The sequence below is a fragment of the Dryobates pubescens genome, chromosome 4, assembly GCF_014839835.1.
Source record: "Dryobates pubescens isolate bDryPub1 chromosome 4, bDryPub1.pri, whole genome shotgun sequence".
NCBI classification, from domain to species: domain Eukaryota; kingdom Metazoa; phylum Chordata; class Aves; order Piciformes; family Picidae; genus Dryobates; species Dryobates pubescens.
The window spans coordinates 30,846,631-30,864,190 of NC_071615.1; the positions used below are offsets into that span (position 1 = coordinate 30,846,631).

The following is a 17,560-nucleotide window of genomic DNA, read 5'->3' on the forward strand; positions in this document are numbered from 1 at the left end:
TTTCCTGTACTTTGTTTCCCCAATGATAGAGTGAGCAAAGAATTATTATTGCTTGAAGAGATTTTGTGAAGAAAAAGAATACTCAAAAGTCTGAGGATTGTAGATGTTGCTGTGATATTAATAGCTCAATTCAGCTGCCTGCACGTAGGCTGTTTGAGTTGTATCCTGCCTTGCCTCAAGCTGCTATTCCAGAAGACACTTCCATAGGTCCTGTGTCATGTTTACCACCTGCACAGAGATGTTTGAGACATCCTGTGCCATGTGAGATGCCTACGGGTAGGCAAATGAATCAAACCCACCATTTCTCAAAGGCTAATTCTTTCTATTTAGCTTGGTCCTTCTTATTTCGTAATAGTTTTTCTCCCTCTTAAAGCTTTCTTTTATTTCTCCCTTCCTCACTGCCCCTTCATCTTGGTCTATATTGTATTTGGCTTCTTCCCAATTTTTTTCCTCTTTAAGCTACATCCCATGAAAATCACCTGCTGTGCACCATCCCAGCATTTCTACCTGGATGTACTCCTCTGCTATACAGGCCAGCCACACAAAGCAGGTTGGGAAAACTGGCCTAAGAGCTTGTTTATTTGGCAATTCTTTGGAGCTGTGCCAGGCCTTCACATCCACTGAGGATAAGCAGCTTCCAGAATACAAGCAGAGGGCATCCTGGCCTGTATTAGGAATAGTGTGGCTAGCAGGAGCAGGGAGGTCATTGTGCCCCTGTACTCTGCATTGGTTAGGCCACACCTTGAGTACTGTGTCCAGTTCTGGGCCCCTCAGTTTAAGAAGGACATCGAGACACTTGAACGTGTCCAGAGAAGGGCAACAAGGCTGGGGAGAGGCCTTGAGCACAAGCCCTATGAGGAGAGGCTGAGGGAGCTGGGGTTGTTTAGCCTGGAGAAGAGAAGGATCAGGGGTGATCTCATTGCCCTCTACAACTACCTGAAAGGTGGTTGTAGACAGGAAGGGGTTGGTCTCTTCTCCCAGGCACCAGAACAAGGGGACACAGTCTCAAGCTGTGCCAGGGGAGGTTTAGACTCGAGGTGAGGAAGAAGTTCTTCACTGAGCGAGTCATTCGTCATTGGAATGTGCTGCCCAGGGAGGTGGTGGAGTCACCGTCCCTGGAGGTGTTCAAGGGGAGATTGGACATGGCACTTGGTGCCATGGTCTAGTTGTGGGGTCTGTTGGGACAGGTTGGACTTGATGATCCTTGGGGTCTCTTCCAGCCTTGGTTATACTGTGTGTGACTGTGTGTGTGTGTTTAATGAGCCACCTTGTTACATGGGTGAGCCCCATAGCATTAAACTCTGTGAAAGTCCTACAAGACAAGCAGGAGAAGTTTCTATCAGTACATTATCATAGTTGTTAGCATCCCTTTCCTTCTCACCAGCAAAATGAGATGCTGTGGACTTCAAAGTTCATTCCTTCAGTCTCCTTAAAAGTCTACTGCTCACCTGCTGGACCTCTTAGGAGCATCCTTATACAGAATGATAGCCATCTACTATTATGTTCGGTTTTGCAGGGGTGCCTACTTCCAGTAGACCAAATTTGAGGGATGTTGCAAAGAGTGAGGAATGGTCTACAGACTGTAGTGCTCTGCAATGTGCAAGTTGGTGCTTTCTGATCTTAACTGAATGACCAAGGACTGATGTAGAAGCTTGCGGTCTTATTCTGAGAGGAATCATAATCTTATTTATTTTGTGGATCTCTCTGGAACATTTTTATGTTGTCTGGGCAATGATGTGCAATTAGATTCTGTAATTTGAAGAGAGGTTTTTTTATAATCATCTCTCTTAGCATAATGTTCACATTTGTCATTTAGGCTGCCATAGAAAGACCACATTCCTCTCTTTTAATTTTGACTAAGAACACATATCTTATCATAGTGGTTTGTGCTTGTCTGGATTTTATTCTTATTTGTTAGCAAACCATTCCTGTGCACCATGGTGTTTTACAATACTCAGAGCACCAGCAAGCAAAAGCTGACAAAAAATGAACAGCCATGAGAAAAGTGAGCCTTCATGCTTCTTGAAACAGCAAATATCTTATTAGAGCTCCAAAAGCAGCAGGACAATCCATCAATAAAAATCCATCAGGACTATAAATGGAAAGAGACTGCATAAGGAATTCATTGAAATGCAGTTCATTAGGAGTTGGCATAGGGTGCTGGAGATGCATCACTGCGTACTTGTCATGAATCTTCCTTGGGGAACAACCTCTGGAGGGGCTGGAGAGAAGTTGGCATGTTATGTGGGCAATTAATCTGACCCATGGAGTTGTTTTTATGTTCCTTCACACCTGGTGGTGGCTGGTACCTACCTTGCCCTCCTCCATTTCTTGGACCAGATATGATGCATTAGTACATTTCCGAATATGAATTCTCTTTTGCTTTATGATGCTGTACATCAGACATTACCTCTGTCAGATATTAGGATAGGATGGTTTATTCCTAAACTGAAGTTTATTCTAATGGCTTTCTAGTATAAGATCCACTTCAGAAATGACATTGAACTCTAAATGGTGGGATTATTGTGCCCAATGTAAGACCTAAATGAGAAGCTAGGGAGCAAATACTAGTACAATAATAGAGATTATTGGATATATTATGTGACAGTAAAGATTGGTTGTTGCTTGCTGAATGGTGTCTCGGTCTGGAGAGGGCAAGAGACTCAGTTCTTTTGAATATTCCTGTGTTATGAGATTAGAGGCACATACAAGGCCAAAATATCAACAGCTAGACTATTTATTACATAAATGAAGTGGATGGATCAGAAGTGGGGAGAGAGAAAATGGAAAGAGAGAAGAGGGAGAGAAAAGAGGAAAGGAATTATATTACCACACCCCTCACCCCCCCAACACAGTTTGAGTCTGTGGAGGAAAGGTGCTGCAGGAGATGTTGGGTCTGTAGAGGAAGGGTGCTGCAGTTTTGGCTGTAGAAGAGAAGTTGTCCTCTGGGCAGCCTCTTCCACTTCATGAGTTGCAGCAGGTGGAACTTAGGACATGAAGAGAGGGTTCCTCTTGGTCTGCTTCTTCCAGGCTCCATGGTGATGTCTCTGTCATTTTTTTCCTCTCCTGGTATTCTCTCTGTTTTGCTTCAGAGCAGCATTGCCCTGGGCTTTTCCTTCTCTTGTATTTTCCTTCTCAGCAGCATTGTCCTTCTGTGTTTTTCTTCATCTGTGTTTTCCTTCTACTGAGCCAGTAGTTGCTCAAGTCTTTTATACAGTTTTTAGGTCTATTTGCCTCTGCCCATTTCCAGGACAGCTGCAGACCAGTGAGCAATCCTTTGTTGGGGCACATCTCAGTTCATGATACAATCACAAGGTGATTTGCATCCAAGAATGGTCCTGATGGGTGGAGGGATGGTCCTGATGGGAGAGATTAAGATTTAGTCTCTCACAAATGGTTATGTGTATTTTCTACAACATGAATAGTGGAAGAGTGCACAGGAAAAAGGAGTGGTAACTGCAGATCACCTGGAAACCAGAGCTAATTTTAGTTGTCTCTTAAGATCAGTAACAAACAATGTAGACTACAGATTCTGCTGAAGTAGAGGAGGAAGAGAGTGGTGAGATGAAAGTGAGAGCAAAGGTGTTTCTTCCAAGTCTTTTGCTTCCTTCTATCTGTGACTGGGCTCTTATAAATTTATTGACCATCTCCAAGGCAATTATTTCTTTTAAAAAAAGTAGTGTCATTCTGAGTCGTTTGCTCCTTATTGATTCAAAATTTGGTTTCTTAAATCATGATCTTTGTGTTTTACACACCAGTGTGTTTTCTTCTGACTTCAAAACTGGGCCATAGTGCCACCCTTCTTGACTCAGCTGCCATGTCTGCTTGGTGGCCACCTGCAGTCCTCAGCTATGCCTGGAGGGGTTCTGCTATAACCCAGCACCACACAGAAAAATTGTTCATCATGGAAGATCTTCATTGTAGTGTCTTTCTGCATTTTCTATTGCCCTCTCAGTAAAATGCTCAGTGCTCTGTTTTAAACTGGTTTCCAGACTTTTGAGAGTCTGCCAATAATACAGGGATTTTTTTTTATCATGACCCTCCTGTAGATATTAATGAGAACAGAGGCTTGGGCAAACATTTCTCATTGTCAGCTGTTGTTTCTGCAGGAATGCAATGGTGGAATAGCAGCAGCAGCACCTGCATAAAGGCAGGATAAAGACAAACCTGAGTTTTGGAAAGTGCATGGCTGTGAGTGTGTAAAGCATGAAATTCAGTCAACCTCTAGAAAAGGGGAAGGTACTCAGCCTATTGCACTGGGATCAAAATAATCACAGGAGAATTGAAACTGAGCAATACACTGTGCCATTTCCAGACATGTATCTTTATTATAAAAAGGTAATGCTGGGTACTTTCTGGTTGCTGATCTACTTTACAAAATTGTATGGTGTGGTTCTGACTGGGCTGAAAAAAACTGAGCTTGTTCAGAAAGCCAAAGCTTTAACTCTAAAAATAAAATGTGAAGTACTGTACTTTTACCTAATTTTACCAGTATGACGACCAAAGAATGGTGATCTTTTGCTCTGTTTAGTCAGAAACATTCTCCAGCATTCTACAATAGAAATTTTTGAAGGGGGGGGGGGGGGGGGGGGAAAACACAAGCCCTAAACCCAAGCCTACCCAAAACAAACAAAATCCCCCGACCAAAACCAATCCCACTTTTGGTTAGCCTATGATTGACTATCCTGACCTATGATAATGATTGCTTTGCACATGTACCCCGAGACCTCAAGTCACATTGCATGTAAATTAATTCCTACAGAAATTAATACAATACCAAAATAGTTCTTGGACTTCAGATTTTTAAAATGCCTATTGCTTGCATAAAATTAGAACTTTGATCAAAAAACCCACCCCATCACCAATTGAATGCAAAGAACAGCATATGAGTTTAACGGGTTTTTAAAGAATCTTTTATTTATTGTTTTTCTGATTAGGAAGTTCCATGCAATTTTTATTAAACAGGATTGATATATGAACAATATATCATGTAACAATATTGAAAAAGATCTGTCTGGGGAGTTTTTCTGACCAGCTTTCGAGATTTCAGTGCTGGAGTGAAAAGGAAGCAGGGTAAGACTGCAGACTTTGATATCATAGAGCCACAGAATAATTAAGGTTGGAGAAGACCTGCAAGATCATATCACAGAATGTTGAATTGGTACAAAAAGGTTTGGTTTGCTTTTAAAAACCACCCACGTAGATCTTAGCTGGGTAGGTATGAATGTTACTTCTTTGGAGAGGAGACATTTTGTCAATAGGGCCAAACACATAGTTCCATAAGCTTTACATTTAGGTATTGCTAATTCAATTCAGTCTCTTCCTTGCCCCTCTTCGCAGGGGAACAAACAAACAGCATCCTTGTAAAGAGCCTCTCTCTGCTCTGGTTTCACTTTGGCTGCCCACATGTTAACAGTGAGGAGGTGGGAATCTCATGTGGCTTCAGTGAGCCTTGAGTATTTGTTCCATTTCTTGTGTTTAGCACCTTGCTTTCATGCTTGAGTGAAAGTCAGTACATATATTTTGGAATTAGTTCTGTTCCAAACTTCACACTTCAATGTGTTGTCTTCCAAGTTAGCTTTTATTTCTGGAACAAACAGAGTTTCTTAAACCTTGTTATTCCACTTCTCAAATGCCAGTGGGGTATCATGGATCATGCTTGAGTTTTCTAATTTGACTTTTCTTTTTTTATGGTTTTGTGGTGTTAGATGCTTTCTATAGCATCCCATGACATGAAAATTTTTGCCTTTTTAAACTTGGAGTTGCCTTTGTGTGGATTTGTTTGGGCCAGGGGGAGGTTGGTGGGACTGAGTTTTTTGTTGGTCTGGAATTATTGTGGTATGCTTGGGATCATTGTAAGTTTGACATCTGAGTTGTCATATACTATTCTATTGTTGAAATGCAGATAGATACTTTTACTTCAAACTTATCCCATTGTGTTTCTTTTTTCCCCTCATCTTCAGTAAACATTCTTGTCATGCATTGTAAGAAGTTCCATTCAAAGCTTCTATTTCATATTGACCAAATACTTCTTTCACTTTTGTGAGCATTTGCTGAAATCCATACAATGTTTTACATGTACATAACTCTAAAATGATTTCTCCTGAATAGTCTGCTTTCATTTAATCAATTTCTACCCAGAAATACTATAGTGAAACCTTTGGAAAGCTGCATATATTAGTCATGCAGCCCTATTATTTCTTTTATGGGTTGTAGAAGTGTATGGTATCAGAAAAAAAAGTACTATGTTGTAAAAGTGTTGTGGAACAGGGTTGTAGATGCATGAGTTTGTTGACAACTGGAGCACTTCACTATTCTCAAACTATTTTGGACAGTGAGTCCATGACAACAGATTGGGCTTATTCTATAGTACCTTTAAATAGTGCTACTTATGGTGAGCATCTTTATTTTAGCAGTCCTTGGAATTTCTGATTAAGTCCTGTCCTGGGTAGGTCTTGTCTGAGCAGTCACGTCCTGCTGCCCCGAGTGGTTTTGAGTACATTGATTGCTCTTTAGAAGTACTCACGCATTACCGGGGATGATGCACATTAGGGTATCTGATGAGGTTGCTGTCAAGTCTTGTCCACCCCCTGCTATGCAGGGAACTAAGCCGCTCCTGAAGCAGCTCCTGTGTGGAGATGTTTACATCAGAGGATCAGTTGATTGTTGTGGGGGCAAATACCTTTAGCTGACTCCAAACTTCTGGCTTGGAACTTGCAGTTGCAACCATGTGGCATATCTGTAGTTAAAGTTTGAGCTGGGGTTAGGAAAATTGGGAAGCTATGTTATTAATAGATATTTAATGTAACCATGGATTAAGATGAAGGTTGATGTTTGTAGAGGACAAGTTCTAACATTGCATCTTATCCTCTGTTCAGCTAAACACTTGTAGGGAAATTGAAAGTTGCAGATAGGATGAGAAAAAAAACAAACCATAGAAGGTAGGTGCTGTGTGAGGTAGTTGTTCCCTTATGAGCCTTGCACTATGAGCTTGAGTGCACATCTGGAGACATGGATAACTGCCACTGATATTTTGGGAAAGAGAAAAGAGTTTATCATCACAACCTTCTTCCCATGGTTTGTTACCTATGTTATGAATCATTCAGAGTACAATTAATGTGTCTTCTACTTGTTCCTGGGAAGAAGAAATGAATGTATTGCTGTGGTTAGAAGGTTTATCTTGCAGCTACCTCTTTGAAAAGGAATGTTGTATTTTCAGAGAGCTGCCTGGTGTGGATCAAAGTTGTTTCACAGTGGGGGCAGACTATTTGGCTCTTTGGTGACAAGGAGCAATGTGAAAGCCTGTGATGATTTGAAATGTTAAATTAAATAATTCCTCTGTAAAACAATCTGTGGTACTTCTTAATATTTGATGAAGAGATTGGGGGTGAGAGTGAATGAGGCCTTTGTGACTAGTCAGCAGGCTTAAAAGCAATCCAAAATGCCCGAATGAGCCAGGGAAATTAAAAGCTAAACCATCGCTATTGGCAGGAAAAGTCTAGCCTTTGTCTTTTTCCCTCTCTGATGTCATTCTTTCTGCTGTAAAGATGTCAACACTTCCTTGAAGTTCCACACGCCAGGCCCACAGGTAGCATTGCATCATCTTTCTGATCATCTTGACTCCCATTTGCCACTGTGGCAATGCTTGCCACCCTTTTGTGCAGTCTGCTTTTATATGATGTGGGGCCAGCTAGGGTTAGGAGGGGTAGATGGTAGGAAGAAGAAGGTGGAGCTGTACAGCCTTTATTTTGAGATGAATTGACGGTGATGTTTATATGTTTATTCATAGTATCAGTTAATTGCTACTGTTTCTATTTTGTGAGGTATTTTCAGTTTGTTTTTTGGGTTTTCCTGCAAAAGTGGAAAATTTTGTCAGATTGTCATGGGCAAGCAATCTGAACATCACTGTGCAAAATGCTTCATCCCACGCACAAGTACTCTAGAAAGATTTTGGGGATGCTTGACAAGAAGGGTGAAGTCTACTTACAGCTAGATATATAAGTGATAAATATTCAAATGAATGGATAGTGTTGGGGTTTAATGGTAGAATGCATTTATTTTAATTAAATACAGTGCAAGTGGAGCTGTGTCAAATTACTTCTGGGCCTGCTATCACATGGATAGCCCCAACTGTTGACATATTGCAGTGTATTTGTCATCTAGAGGATGACAACCCACCTCTGAATTAATGAGGGGAGCAAATCTGAACACCACTAGAAGTCTTAAATAAGTGTCAGCTCTACCAGTTTCTCATGCAGCCTTACACTTCTTTATTCTCTGTGACTTTATGTTGAAAATCATGCAGATAAGGACAAAGTTGATACTGTTCAATATAATAAGCCATAAACAGAAGAAAAACCTAATTAAATTTGGTTGGATTTTTTTTGTTTCTGTCCGTCTGAAGGGCAGGACAACTTGCAGTGCTAGGATAATTCTCTACTTCTTTGAAACCCTGGGATTCTTTGCTGAAAGAAAAGTTGTTTCACTAAAAACAAAGCACATAGACCTCAAAGGCTCCATACTTTGAAGTATATTTCCACACACATACACACACCAGAGTCCTCCTCTTATCCTTTTGTACTTTGACAAAACATTTTCCTGTAGGTACATTGGAAACAGTTGTGCACACAACACCCCTAAAAATAAACCACTATTTAAACCCAACTGTAAGAACAGAAGTGTTTCAAAGTAGCAGAGTTTTTGTTTTGTGATATAAAAATATGAAATTATTTATTTTTTTCCCTATTCTTTTCTATATAGGTACTTCAAAAACTAGGAAAAGCAGATGAAACAAAAGATGAACAGTTTGAGGAATACGTTCAAAATTTCAAACGGCAAGAGGTCAGTTACTTTTCCAGTTTCTTTAATTGTGTCTTAAGAAGAATGCTGTGTATTTGAGCTTGTTGATTTTGAAGAAGGTGTTACAGGGTAACAGGTAAGAAGGTGGGTTTGGTTTGTTGGTTTTTTGGGGGGGAAGGTTGGGGGGAGGAGCTTGGCAGGGTGGGATATAAGCTCTTGTACTGCTATTTTCAAAAAGAAAGAACAGTTGGAATTTTTTTGCATGCAGGGTGCTAAGAAATGCACTCAAAAAACCCCAACAAAAAAACAGCTCACATGCTGTGATGATACATAACACCATCATGCTTGATCCATTTGGGATCAAGCGAGGGACAGTATACTTTCAACAGCATACTTAGGAACAGAACCCGACCCAAAAGAAAGTCAGCTTTGTAATTGACTTACAAAGAGAGTTTCATGTTGTGGATTACTTTCATCAGTAATTCCATCCCTCCATTCCACTCTGGTGAGAGCTCACCTGGAGTAGTCTGTACAGCTCTGGAGTCCTCAGCAAAAGAAAGACTCGAACATGTTGAACTGGCTCCAGAAGAGGCCACAACAGCCCATCTAAGGGCTGGAAGGAAGGCTGAGAGAGTTGTTACTGTTCAGCGTGGAGAAGAGAAGGCTGTGGGGAGACCTTGTTGCAGCCTTTTGATACTTCAAGGGAGCCTGTGAGAAACATGGGGGACAGTTGTTTTAGCAGGGCCTGTTGTGACAGGACAAAGGGTGGTGACTTTAAGCTAAAAGAGGAGAGATTTAGACTAGATATAAGGAAGATGTTCTTTACAATAAGGGTGGTGAAACACTGGCACAGGTTGCCCAGAGTGGTAGTAGAAACCCCATTGCTGGAAACATTTCAAGTCAGATTGGTTGGTGCTCTGAGCAACCTGATCTAGTTGAAGATGTCCCTGCTCACTGCAGAGGGATTGTACTAAAGGATCATTAAAGGTCCCTTCCAACCCAAACTATTCTATAAAGTGAACAGATGAATAGTTTCAGACTGCAGTGTGTTATGCTCCTTGCAGCTCAGGGGGCTCTGGCTGGAGGGCTGATGAAGCAATACTGGGGAGCAGCACTCAATTATTCTTAATGCTCTAAACAGAACATATGAAAACAAAGGTGCCCTGAAGAGTTTATAATCTACTCCCAGTGCAATCCTAAATTCTAACTTCAATTATTCCTTGCTTTGCTGGCCAGAATTTTTTGCTCCAAGGTGATTAATTGTGTTTAATTATGTAATAACTTTCTAGTACAAATTAATGCCTACCATGAGGCACCAAAAAAATTTGTTATATAAGTATGAACTGAAGTATCTGTCATCTTTGTGAGCTATCATTTAGAACTCGTACAGAAAGGCACTGGAGGGTGAGAGAACTACTCCCACGTCTTTTATACAATGTAAAATTGGTTCATTGTTTTCAAATTCTGCAACAACACACAGTTCAGTCCTTTCCATGCAAACACAAACCCTGCACCCTGCCTGCTGGGATGCTTATTAACTCTTTTGCCTCTGTGGTCACTTAGCAAATTTTCCTTCTCTTGATGTAAAAGGGAGGGAGGTTTCATGAGCCACTAGGCTGTTGGGTGGATCTTCTCTCTTCCCCAAACATGAAAGTGATGGGAAGGAAAAGACTGTTTCTCTGAGGAGGGTGGCTCCTCACTCAAATTCCTTGAGGTCAGGAAGACCTCAAGGATTTAATAGGCTTGAAGAAGCACTCAGAAGCTTTGAAATCCTGCAGAGATGTCATAGTTCCCTTTTTCTTTCCCATCCTCTTTATCAAGTGTGCTGGAGTATCAATGGATTTCTTTTTTCTTGGTTGTCCTTAGGTTGCTGCTTATCCTTGCCATCAACATCCCAGCTGTTTGCACAGCTACTAACTGTGTTGCTGGTAATAAGGTGCATCTGTAAGATTACTGGGTGCCTAAGGAACAGCTGGAATATCCCTATGAACAAATAGAGTTTTGTGGAATGCTCTTTTAGCCAAAAATGCTGAGTGAAATTAAATTAAAAAATAAAAATTAAAAAAGGAGATGAAAGAGGGAAAAGTAATTTAAAGCAAAATTGTCTCAAGTGTCTGTGGTTTGTTTGTTTTTTTCTGGCCTTTACCAAGAATTTTCTGTGATGGTGATTTTCAGCTGGATATCTTGCTAAGGGCTAAGGAGGATCTTAGCATTGCTTTCTTTTATTTCCTCCTCCTTTGATGTACAGAGAGGCAGTAACAAGCAGTCAAGGATTCCGCCTGAACTGCATGGTGCTAAATCTGGATGGAAATGTGGCTTGGGGCCAGGAGAGGAATTGGGTAGCAAGGAGTGAGTGCAGAGGGAACTACTACAGCTCTCTTGAAGGGCACATGCTGGGTCCACTGGCAAAACAGATGAGAGAGACTACTTTTATTGAACTAATTATATGTACTTTCTGAGCTCTGCTGGGCTTGCTCTCAAAGAGTTCTGTTGTGTGCCATTCTTCAAATACAAGGGGAAAAAATGCTACATGTATTTTTAATGCTTTTAATTCTGCCATAATCAGCAATAAGAAGTATATAAATTGCTTGAGTCTCCTTAGTTATGGAGTTTATAGTGGTAAGTAATAGTATAGTAGTATAGTATAGTAGTAATAGTTATATACTGTTTTGATCTACAACTTACTAGAAATGCAAAGATACAAAGCACTACAACATGCAAGTAAATGACCACTCTTTCTGATTAAATCCTTGCAGAAATGCTGTCGTCTGTGAACTCAGGCAGCCCTCTGCTTGGTTTACATTGCCCTGCTTCCAAGCTTATCTCTGCAACTACAGAGCCTTTAGAAAAAGAAAAAAATAATTCTAGATATTAAAGAATAAAAAGGCAGTCTGAGTGACTGATCTCTGTACTGGGGTCCACCAAACCGTTGACAGGGGCCGTTCCGGTGGCCTGCCAGATGAGCCACCCTCGTTAGAAGCTGTTCCATCTTCTCAATGCCCTCCAAGACTATTTGTCTTTTGTGTTGGTTGCTGACCTGAAGAAGCCTTTCTGTGGTAGAGCTGGTTTGAGAGAAGGTCCAAATTTTACTGTGTTTTTCATTCTCACTTAGCAGTGATTTTGCCTGCCTCACCTAGTTACTTTTGGCTGTGGGGAAGGCTGTCACTTCAGTTCTGTGTCTGGTTGTAAATGGTTCATAGCAGGTGGTGCCACGTGGGCTCTGGGGATCCTGGTATGCTGAAAGCTGTATAGATGGTCTGGGATTGTTTTGTGGGTGTTTGGTGTTTCTGTTTTGGTTTTGTTTCCCTACTTTACTGAGCCTGTAACACTTGAGAGGTCCACTGGTCTTAAGTATGGAATGATTTTTTGTATTAATACTCTCCAAAGACAATAAATGTAGATTTGCAGTTCAGTTCAAGGAAAGGTTAGTTAAAGGAAAGAAAAATAGAAAATTGAAAAAACAAAATCTTAACATGTTATTCCTTGCTGAATAGCAGACTGAGAGGTGAGTATGCACTCAGCAGAAGGCTATGTGTAAGGATACATCCAGCAGCTCTATCTGTAGATAAAGCACATCTAAGACGCCCCAGTGATGCATTCCCACCTTTTTCTGAATACAGCTGGATAAGAGACCCTTCTGGACTTGACAAGCCAGAGCTGAATTACCCAGATGAGTCACCATGGAGAAACTGAGTCATCCCATGCCTGGAGAGAACAGGGCACAGAGCCTCAGGACTTTTCCTATCAGAAGCAGTAAGCTGCTGCAGCTGAAACCAACAGTAAAAACATTTAGATTTTGAGCAGTGTATACAGCTGTTACCTTCCACTGATGTTGTAGACTGAAAATTATGGCTCTAAATCAAAACTTGTGGAACAAACAACGTATATACAAGCTTGTGTATGACAGATTTTCAGTGTTGTAAGCAAGTTTTTAAGGCTTGAACATTTCTCTCTGCACAGATAATTGTGGATGTATTCAGCCTCTTAATTGACTCTGAAATGCAGAGGGGGGGAATAAAATAAATAAAATTCCTACATATTTTTCTCAACTGTGAAAATACCAAGTCCATCAGGCATTTACCTGACATTTTATCTCTATTCTGTTGTTCAAGCAGCTTCATTTTTCACTTTTAATGACAGGAAGTAAAAAATTCCATTATTCCCAAGTGCATTTTAGTGACTCACAGTGCTTGCTTCCTTTTTGCAAGAGATCAATATTCTACTTCATATCTACGCGAATTTGCCTCCCATTATTCTTCCAAGTGCAGCTATGAGTCTTCCTTTATTTTAAAATACACAGCTAAAGTATATTTAGTGTTTGAACACATTAACATTATGTGTAACATGCATACACACAGAGATGCTATTACAAAAGCAGCTGCCCATGACATGTTGTCATAATAGAACAAAATGCCAAAGTGGTGCTGTTGCAAGTTGGGGTTTTGTTTCTTTGTTTGTCTGGGTTTTATTTGCTGTTGTTTAGTGAGAATTTACTTCTGTGGATTGCTTTACTTAATACATATCTCATAGTAAGAGCTGCTCCTTGGGTGTGATTGTTAGGTGTCCTGGAAAGGTTTATCCTGGCCAGATCTTCATTTTGTGCAAGCATGCTTATCTGTCTTACAGATGTGGCACACCGTTGCCTTAATGCCGTTCTGTGAGACAGTTAGCATTTATTGAAGTGTTCTTTCTGCATCAAATGCACATCATGTCTTAAAATTTATTCATGAATTAAAAGACCCAAGATAAATTTCACCACCTACACATAGGCACCAGATGTGCCTAATGGTGTCCCACCTGGCCCCCAGCTGTTGCTCCAGATAGAGGCACATGGCTTTGGCCACAGTTGTGTATCATGCTTGCTGGCTCTGTTATCCTCAGAAGCATGCCATGGCATCTCCAGCAATAGCAGACACAGGTTTTGGCAGCTGAACCCTTAGAGAATGCTTGGAGAGTGATCCAATTCCAGATTGCAACTCCTGAATGTCACTGTTAGTGTTTTGTCTTCCCAGATGCTTGTGATGAACTGGGCAGTGTGGTCTGGAGGATCAAGACAGAAATCCCTCTATTCTCTGGGGCATCTATGAGCTTTAATTACTCTGATCAGCCCCATCTGGGACCCCTAAGTCTGTACATGGGCCTAGCAGTCCATTTTAACTCAGCCCTTGGCATGCAGTCCCTCCCTAAGCCATGTCATAGGCTTCCCATGTACGTGTGCTTCAGCTGTGGCTCCTGCCGCTCCTGTCTGAATCTTCCAGACAGACCCTAGACCTGAGTCAAACCCTCAGTAGATCAAGTCATATCAGTGTAGGACTTCTATTAGCCCCTGGCTCTGCCAACCCTGACCCCACAGGATGGCACCTATCGGTGAGAGCATGGCTTGTGCTGGAATCTCTCCTGGCTCTTGGCACAGCCCCACCAAGTTGAGCAAGTGCTGTGAGTATTGTGACTCAGTTGTCTAAATGCTGGCATCTGTTGCCACTTGTGAGGTCCTACTGTGTCCTCCTTGGCTTCCAAATACTGTTCAGCAAGGCTAGCAGACTCTCTAGGACCTGTTGTGTTTGCCATTTGTGGATGTATCATAAATGGCACTAGACAGCTATGCTGAGTGTATGCTTTTGACTATAGGATTGTCTCAGTTGCCCGCCTGACTCTACAGGTTGCAGTGAGGATACCTACATTGGTTCTAAAATGAGAAGAGGTGCCCGACATGCAGACTGTGTTAGATGTCTTAATCTGGAGGTGAATGAAGGACATGATGAAGAAGAGCCGCTTCAATATGTATTACAACCACATGAAATTCAATCGCTGTTCTGCAACACCTTATTTCCCCTGGGAATTATTTTCTGTTTGACCACCTTTAAACCTATCTCATGTCCTCACCTTATATCCCCTGAATGTACTGATCTTGTGCGTCGGCTTGAGATGGAGAAACAAATTCTGGCAACAAATAAGAAATTTGAACTTTAAAATTTCTCTGAGCAGCAGACACAATTTCTCCTTATCTGATACTCAGATTTCCTTGGTTGTCTGTGTAATCCTGTACTAAACTGCAGGGGATTCATGGTAATATTATTAGCTCAATATAGTTGTGCTCGTAGGAGACTCCTTTGCTAAACAAAGGTGATACCAAGTGCTGTCCTTAACAGATATTCTGAAGTAAACCATACACAGGAGAAGAGAGACTAGACTAGGCTGAGGGATCTTTTTCTGCCAGCCAAGATGTATTCTCACTCAGGGGATCTTGCCTGGCAGGCATCTTGCCTCACATACTGGATGACCACTAAATCAAATACAAGTGATACAATGTGCAAAGTGGTTTGGGGTGTATGGCAGGGGTTTCTCTGCTGATTACTATTTCATCCTGAAATGTGTGTTTAATAATTACCTTATGTCTGAGGGTCTATTTTTCCCTAGACAAGAAGAAACATAGTGTACCATTAAATCTCCTCTCAACCTCATTAATTTCCAATCAGGCAGGATATCTAGGTAGATGAGGCCCTCTGGTTTATGCTACAAAATGATACCTTCAGGAACAGATCAGATGCATTCCAACTAATTCCTCACTTCAAAGGAGAGAGTGGCTGACCCAATGTTTTGCTTATTTGATTCTGCCTATTGATTGCTCCAAATCTAAAATGTTGTCACACTAGGCTGATTTTGATTGTCCCTTGGATACAATTTAATATGCTTCTGCAGCTTTAGTAGCTGTGCTAATTGTTTTCTCCCAGGCAGTGCAGTTGAATGATCAAGTTGTTTCTGGCTGTTTTTAAGGCAGTGTGTTATATGTTTCCTCAGGAGCACTTTGGGATAACTGACCCTGGCGACAATCAATAAAGTTCAGCTCTGAGATTCTGCACATGGTTGAAAGTGATGCAGTTCACAACAAAGAGTTCTGGACAGTTTTCTACCAAACCTGTAAATATGCAGCCCATGTATATCATTTAAGAATAAAAAAATAGGTTATGCAAGAATTGCTGTGTTTTCAGGGAAGGCTGCAAATCCCTTTTTACAAGGGATGAATAATTCAAAACCCATCTTTTATAGCTTGTAGAAAAAGAAAAGAAAAAAATGTTAAGACAAAGATTCCAAAGTTTGGGATACAGTTCTAGGAACTATAAGGAGACAGAAAAATGGTAGAACAGGGAATTAGGGTACACAGATACATTTCATAGTGAGTTACAGATTTCTCTCAATATTCTTCTAGTTTGTTAAGCTTCACTTAATGCAATAGTCCTTTGCATTCATCCTTCTGAGTTCCCTGAAAGCCCTACTAGTAAACACTACTTGAAGTGACACAGTGCTGCTTTATATTGCAGATAATAACAGCACATTACAATAAAGGATGTCTTCCAGGTGATACCCAAAATAGCTCGAAAGAGCTCTTTCCCTAATATATTAGCAATGGGATGACAAAACTCCAGTATCCTACCTGGACCTGCATTAATAATTCTCTGGCTCTCATTTTTATGGGGTGATATATTAATTACCCTAGGCTCCAGGTTCAGCATTAACAGGGATCTTGACTCTCACTGAAGTGGCATAATTTATTTGGGTTTGGTATCAAGCACATGTTGTGCTGACCTTTCCTTTAAATATGTGTTGTATTTGCATCCTCTATATTACATGACAGAAAAATCAAACTCTGCTGCCCTGCCTGGAAAGATGTAAATAAATGATGCCTGGCAAATAGGTCATCCAATTCCAGCTGTCATGGAGGCAAGGTAGCCTTTAACTCCTGACTAGAAGCAATGATTTTTCTAATGCATCAAGGAAACAAAAGTTAAGACACAAACCAAGTTTTTTGTGGTTTTAGTCATTAAGTTTTTGTAGGTCTCATCAGTCTTAAAGCAAACAGCACTGCAGGTCTCTGTCTTAATTCAGTGCTAAGATATGCTAAAGTACTACTCTTTGAACAAGGAAACCAGAATTAAAGATATACAACAATCAGTTGTACTGAAGAGTCTTAATGCTGCTGTTAGGGTATGTAAGACCTGTGATTGTACAACACTGAACCTCCTTACCTCACTGAGTGCACGTGTCTTTACTGACTACATAATAGCAGCTATCTAATATGAGTAAAGAATAGAAAAGGGCATCTGACAGTGACACCACCTATGTGCTACAGTGTTCAGAGTAATAAGTTGGTTTTTGGGACATGGCTGTGGAGACTTGTGTTGATTTTCCTAGTGAGGAATGTTGGTCTGAGTTGTTAGCATGCCTCCCTTTCTCCCATGTGCAGTTTAGCAGTACTGCCTGTTTTGGGTCATTGATATTTTGAGCTAGATCAGGTGAGCTGAGAACATTGATTTGTGGTGCTGGAGTACAGTGAGAACTCTGTTATCTAACAACCTGACTGTGAGAAGTTTTCTATTGAGTACATTCTTGAGATTTCTCTCAGGAGTTTTCTTGCATATTATGAAACTCTAAGTAATTTTGCTGCCTCATGTAGAACAAATAAAAGAAATTATGAAATGACAAAGCATTAGTGCTTTCTGGGGAAATCTCATTTCAGAAGAGCACAACATCTGCAAAATGACACCTACTTTTCATTCTCCTTCAGGAAGCCTCATCTCAATTAACAAAATTAATGAGGGTACTTGGAGCAGTGGTTTCAGAGCCACTAGATGCTTTCATCTGATAAACCAGAGAGGAAAAATTATATGTGTAAATGTTAAGATGGGGCTATATTAAATATGTGACAATCTTTAAAATAGTGCTTTGAAAAACCTGTATGTCAGAGTTTGCAAGATGCAATGCA

The 17,560-nt window shown here is 40.7% G+C and overlaps 1 protein-coding gene across 3 annotated transcripts in view; it reads left to right on the forward strand.

Moving 5' to 3' along the window:
* Positions 1-17,560, forward strand: part of AMPH (amphiphysin) — a 116,150-nt gene that overhangs the window by 43,847 nt on the left and 54,743 nt on the right. For all 3 annotated transcript variants that reach the window (XM_054161008.1, XM_054161007.1, XM_054161009.1), the window contains exon 2: positions 8,761-8,841. In XM_054161008.1, coding sequence (XP_054016983.1) covers positions 8,761-8,841 — 81 coding nt within the window. The remainder of the gene's footprint in view (positions 1-8,760; positions 8,842-17,560) is intronic.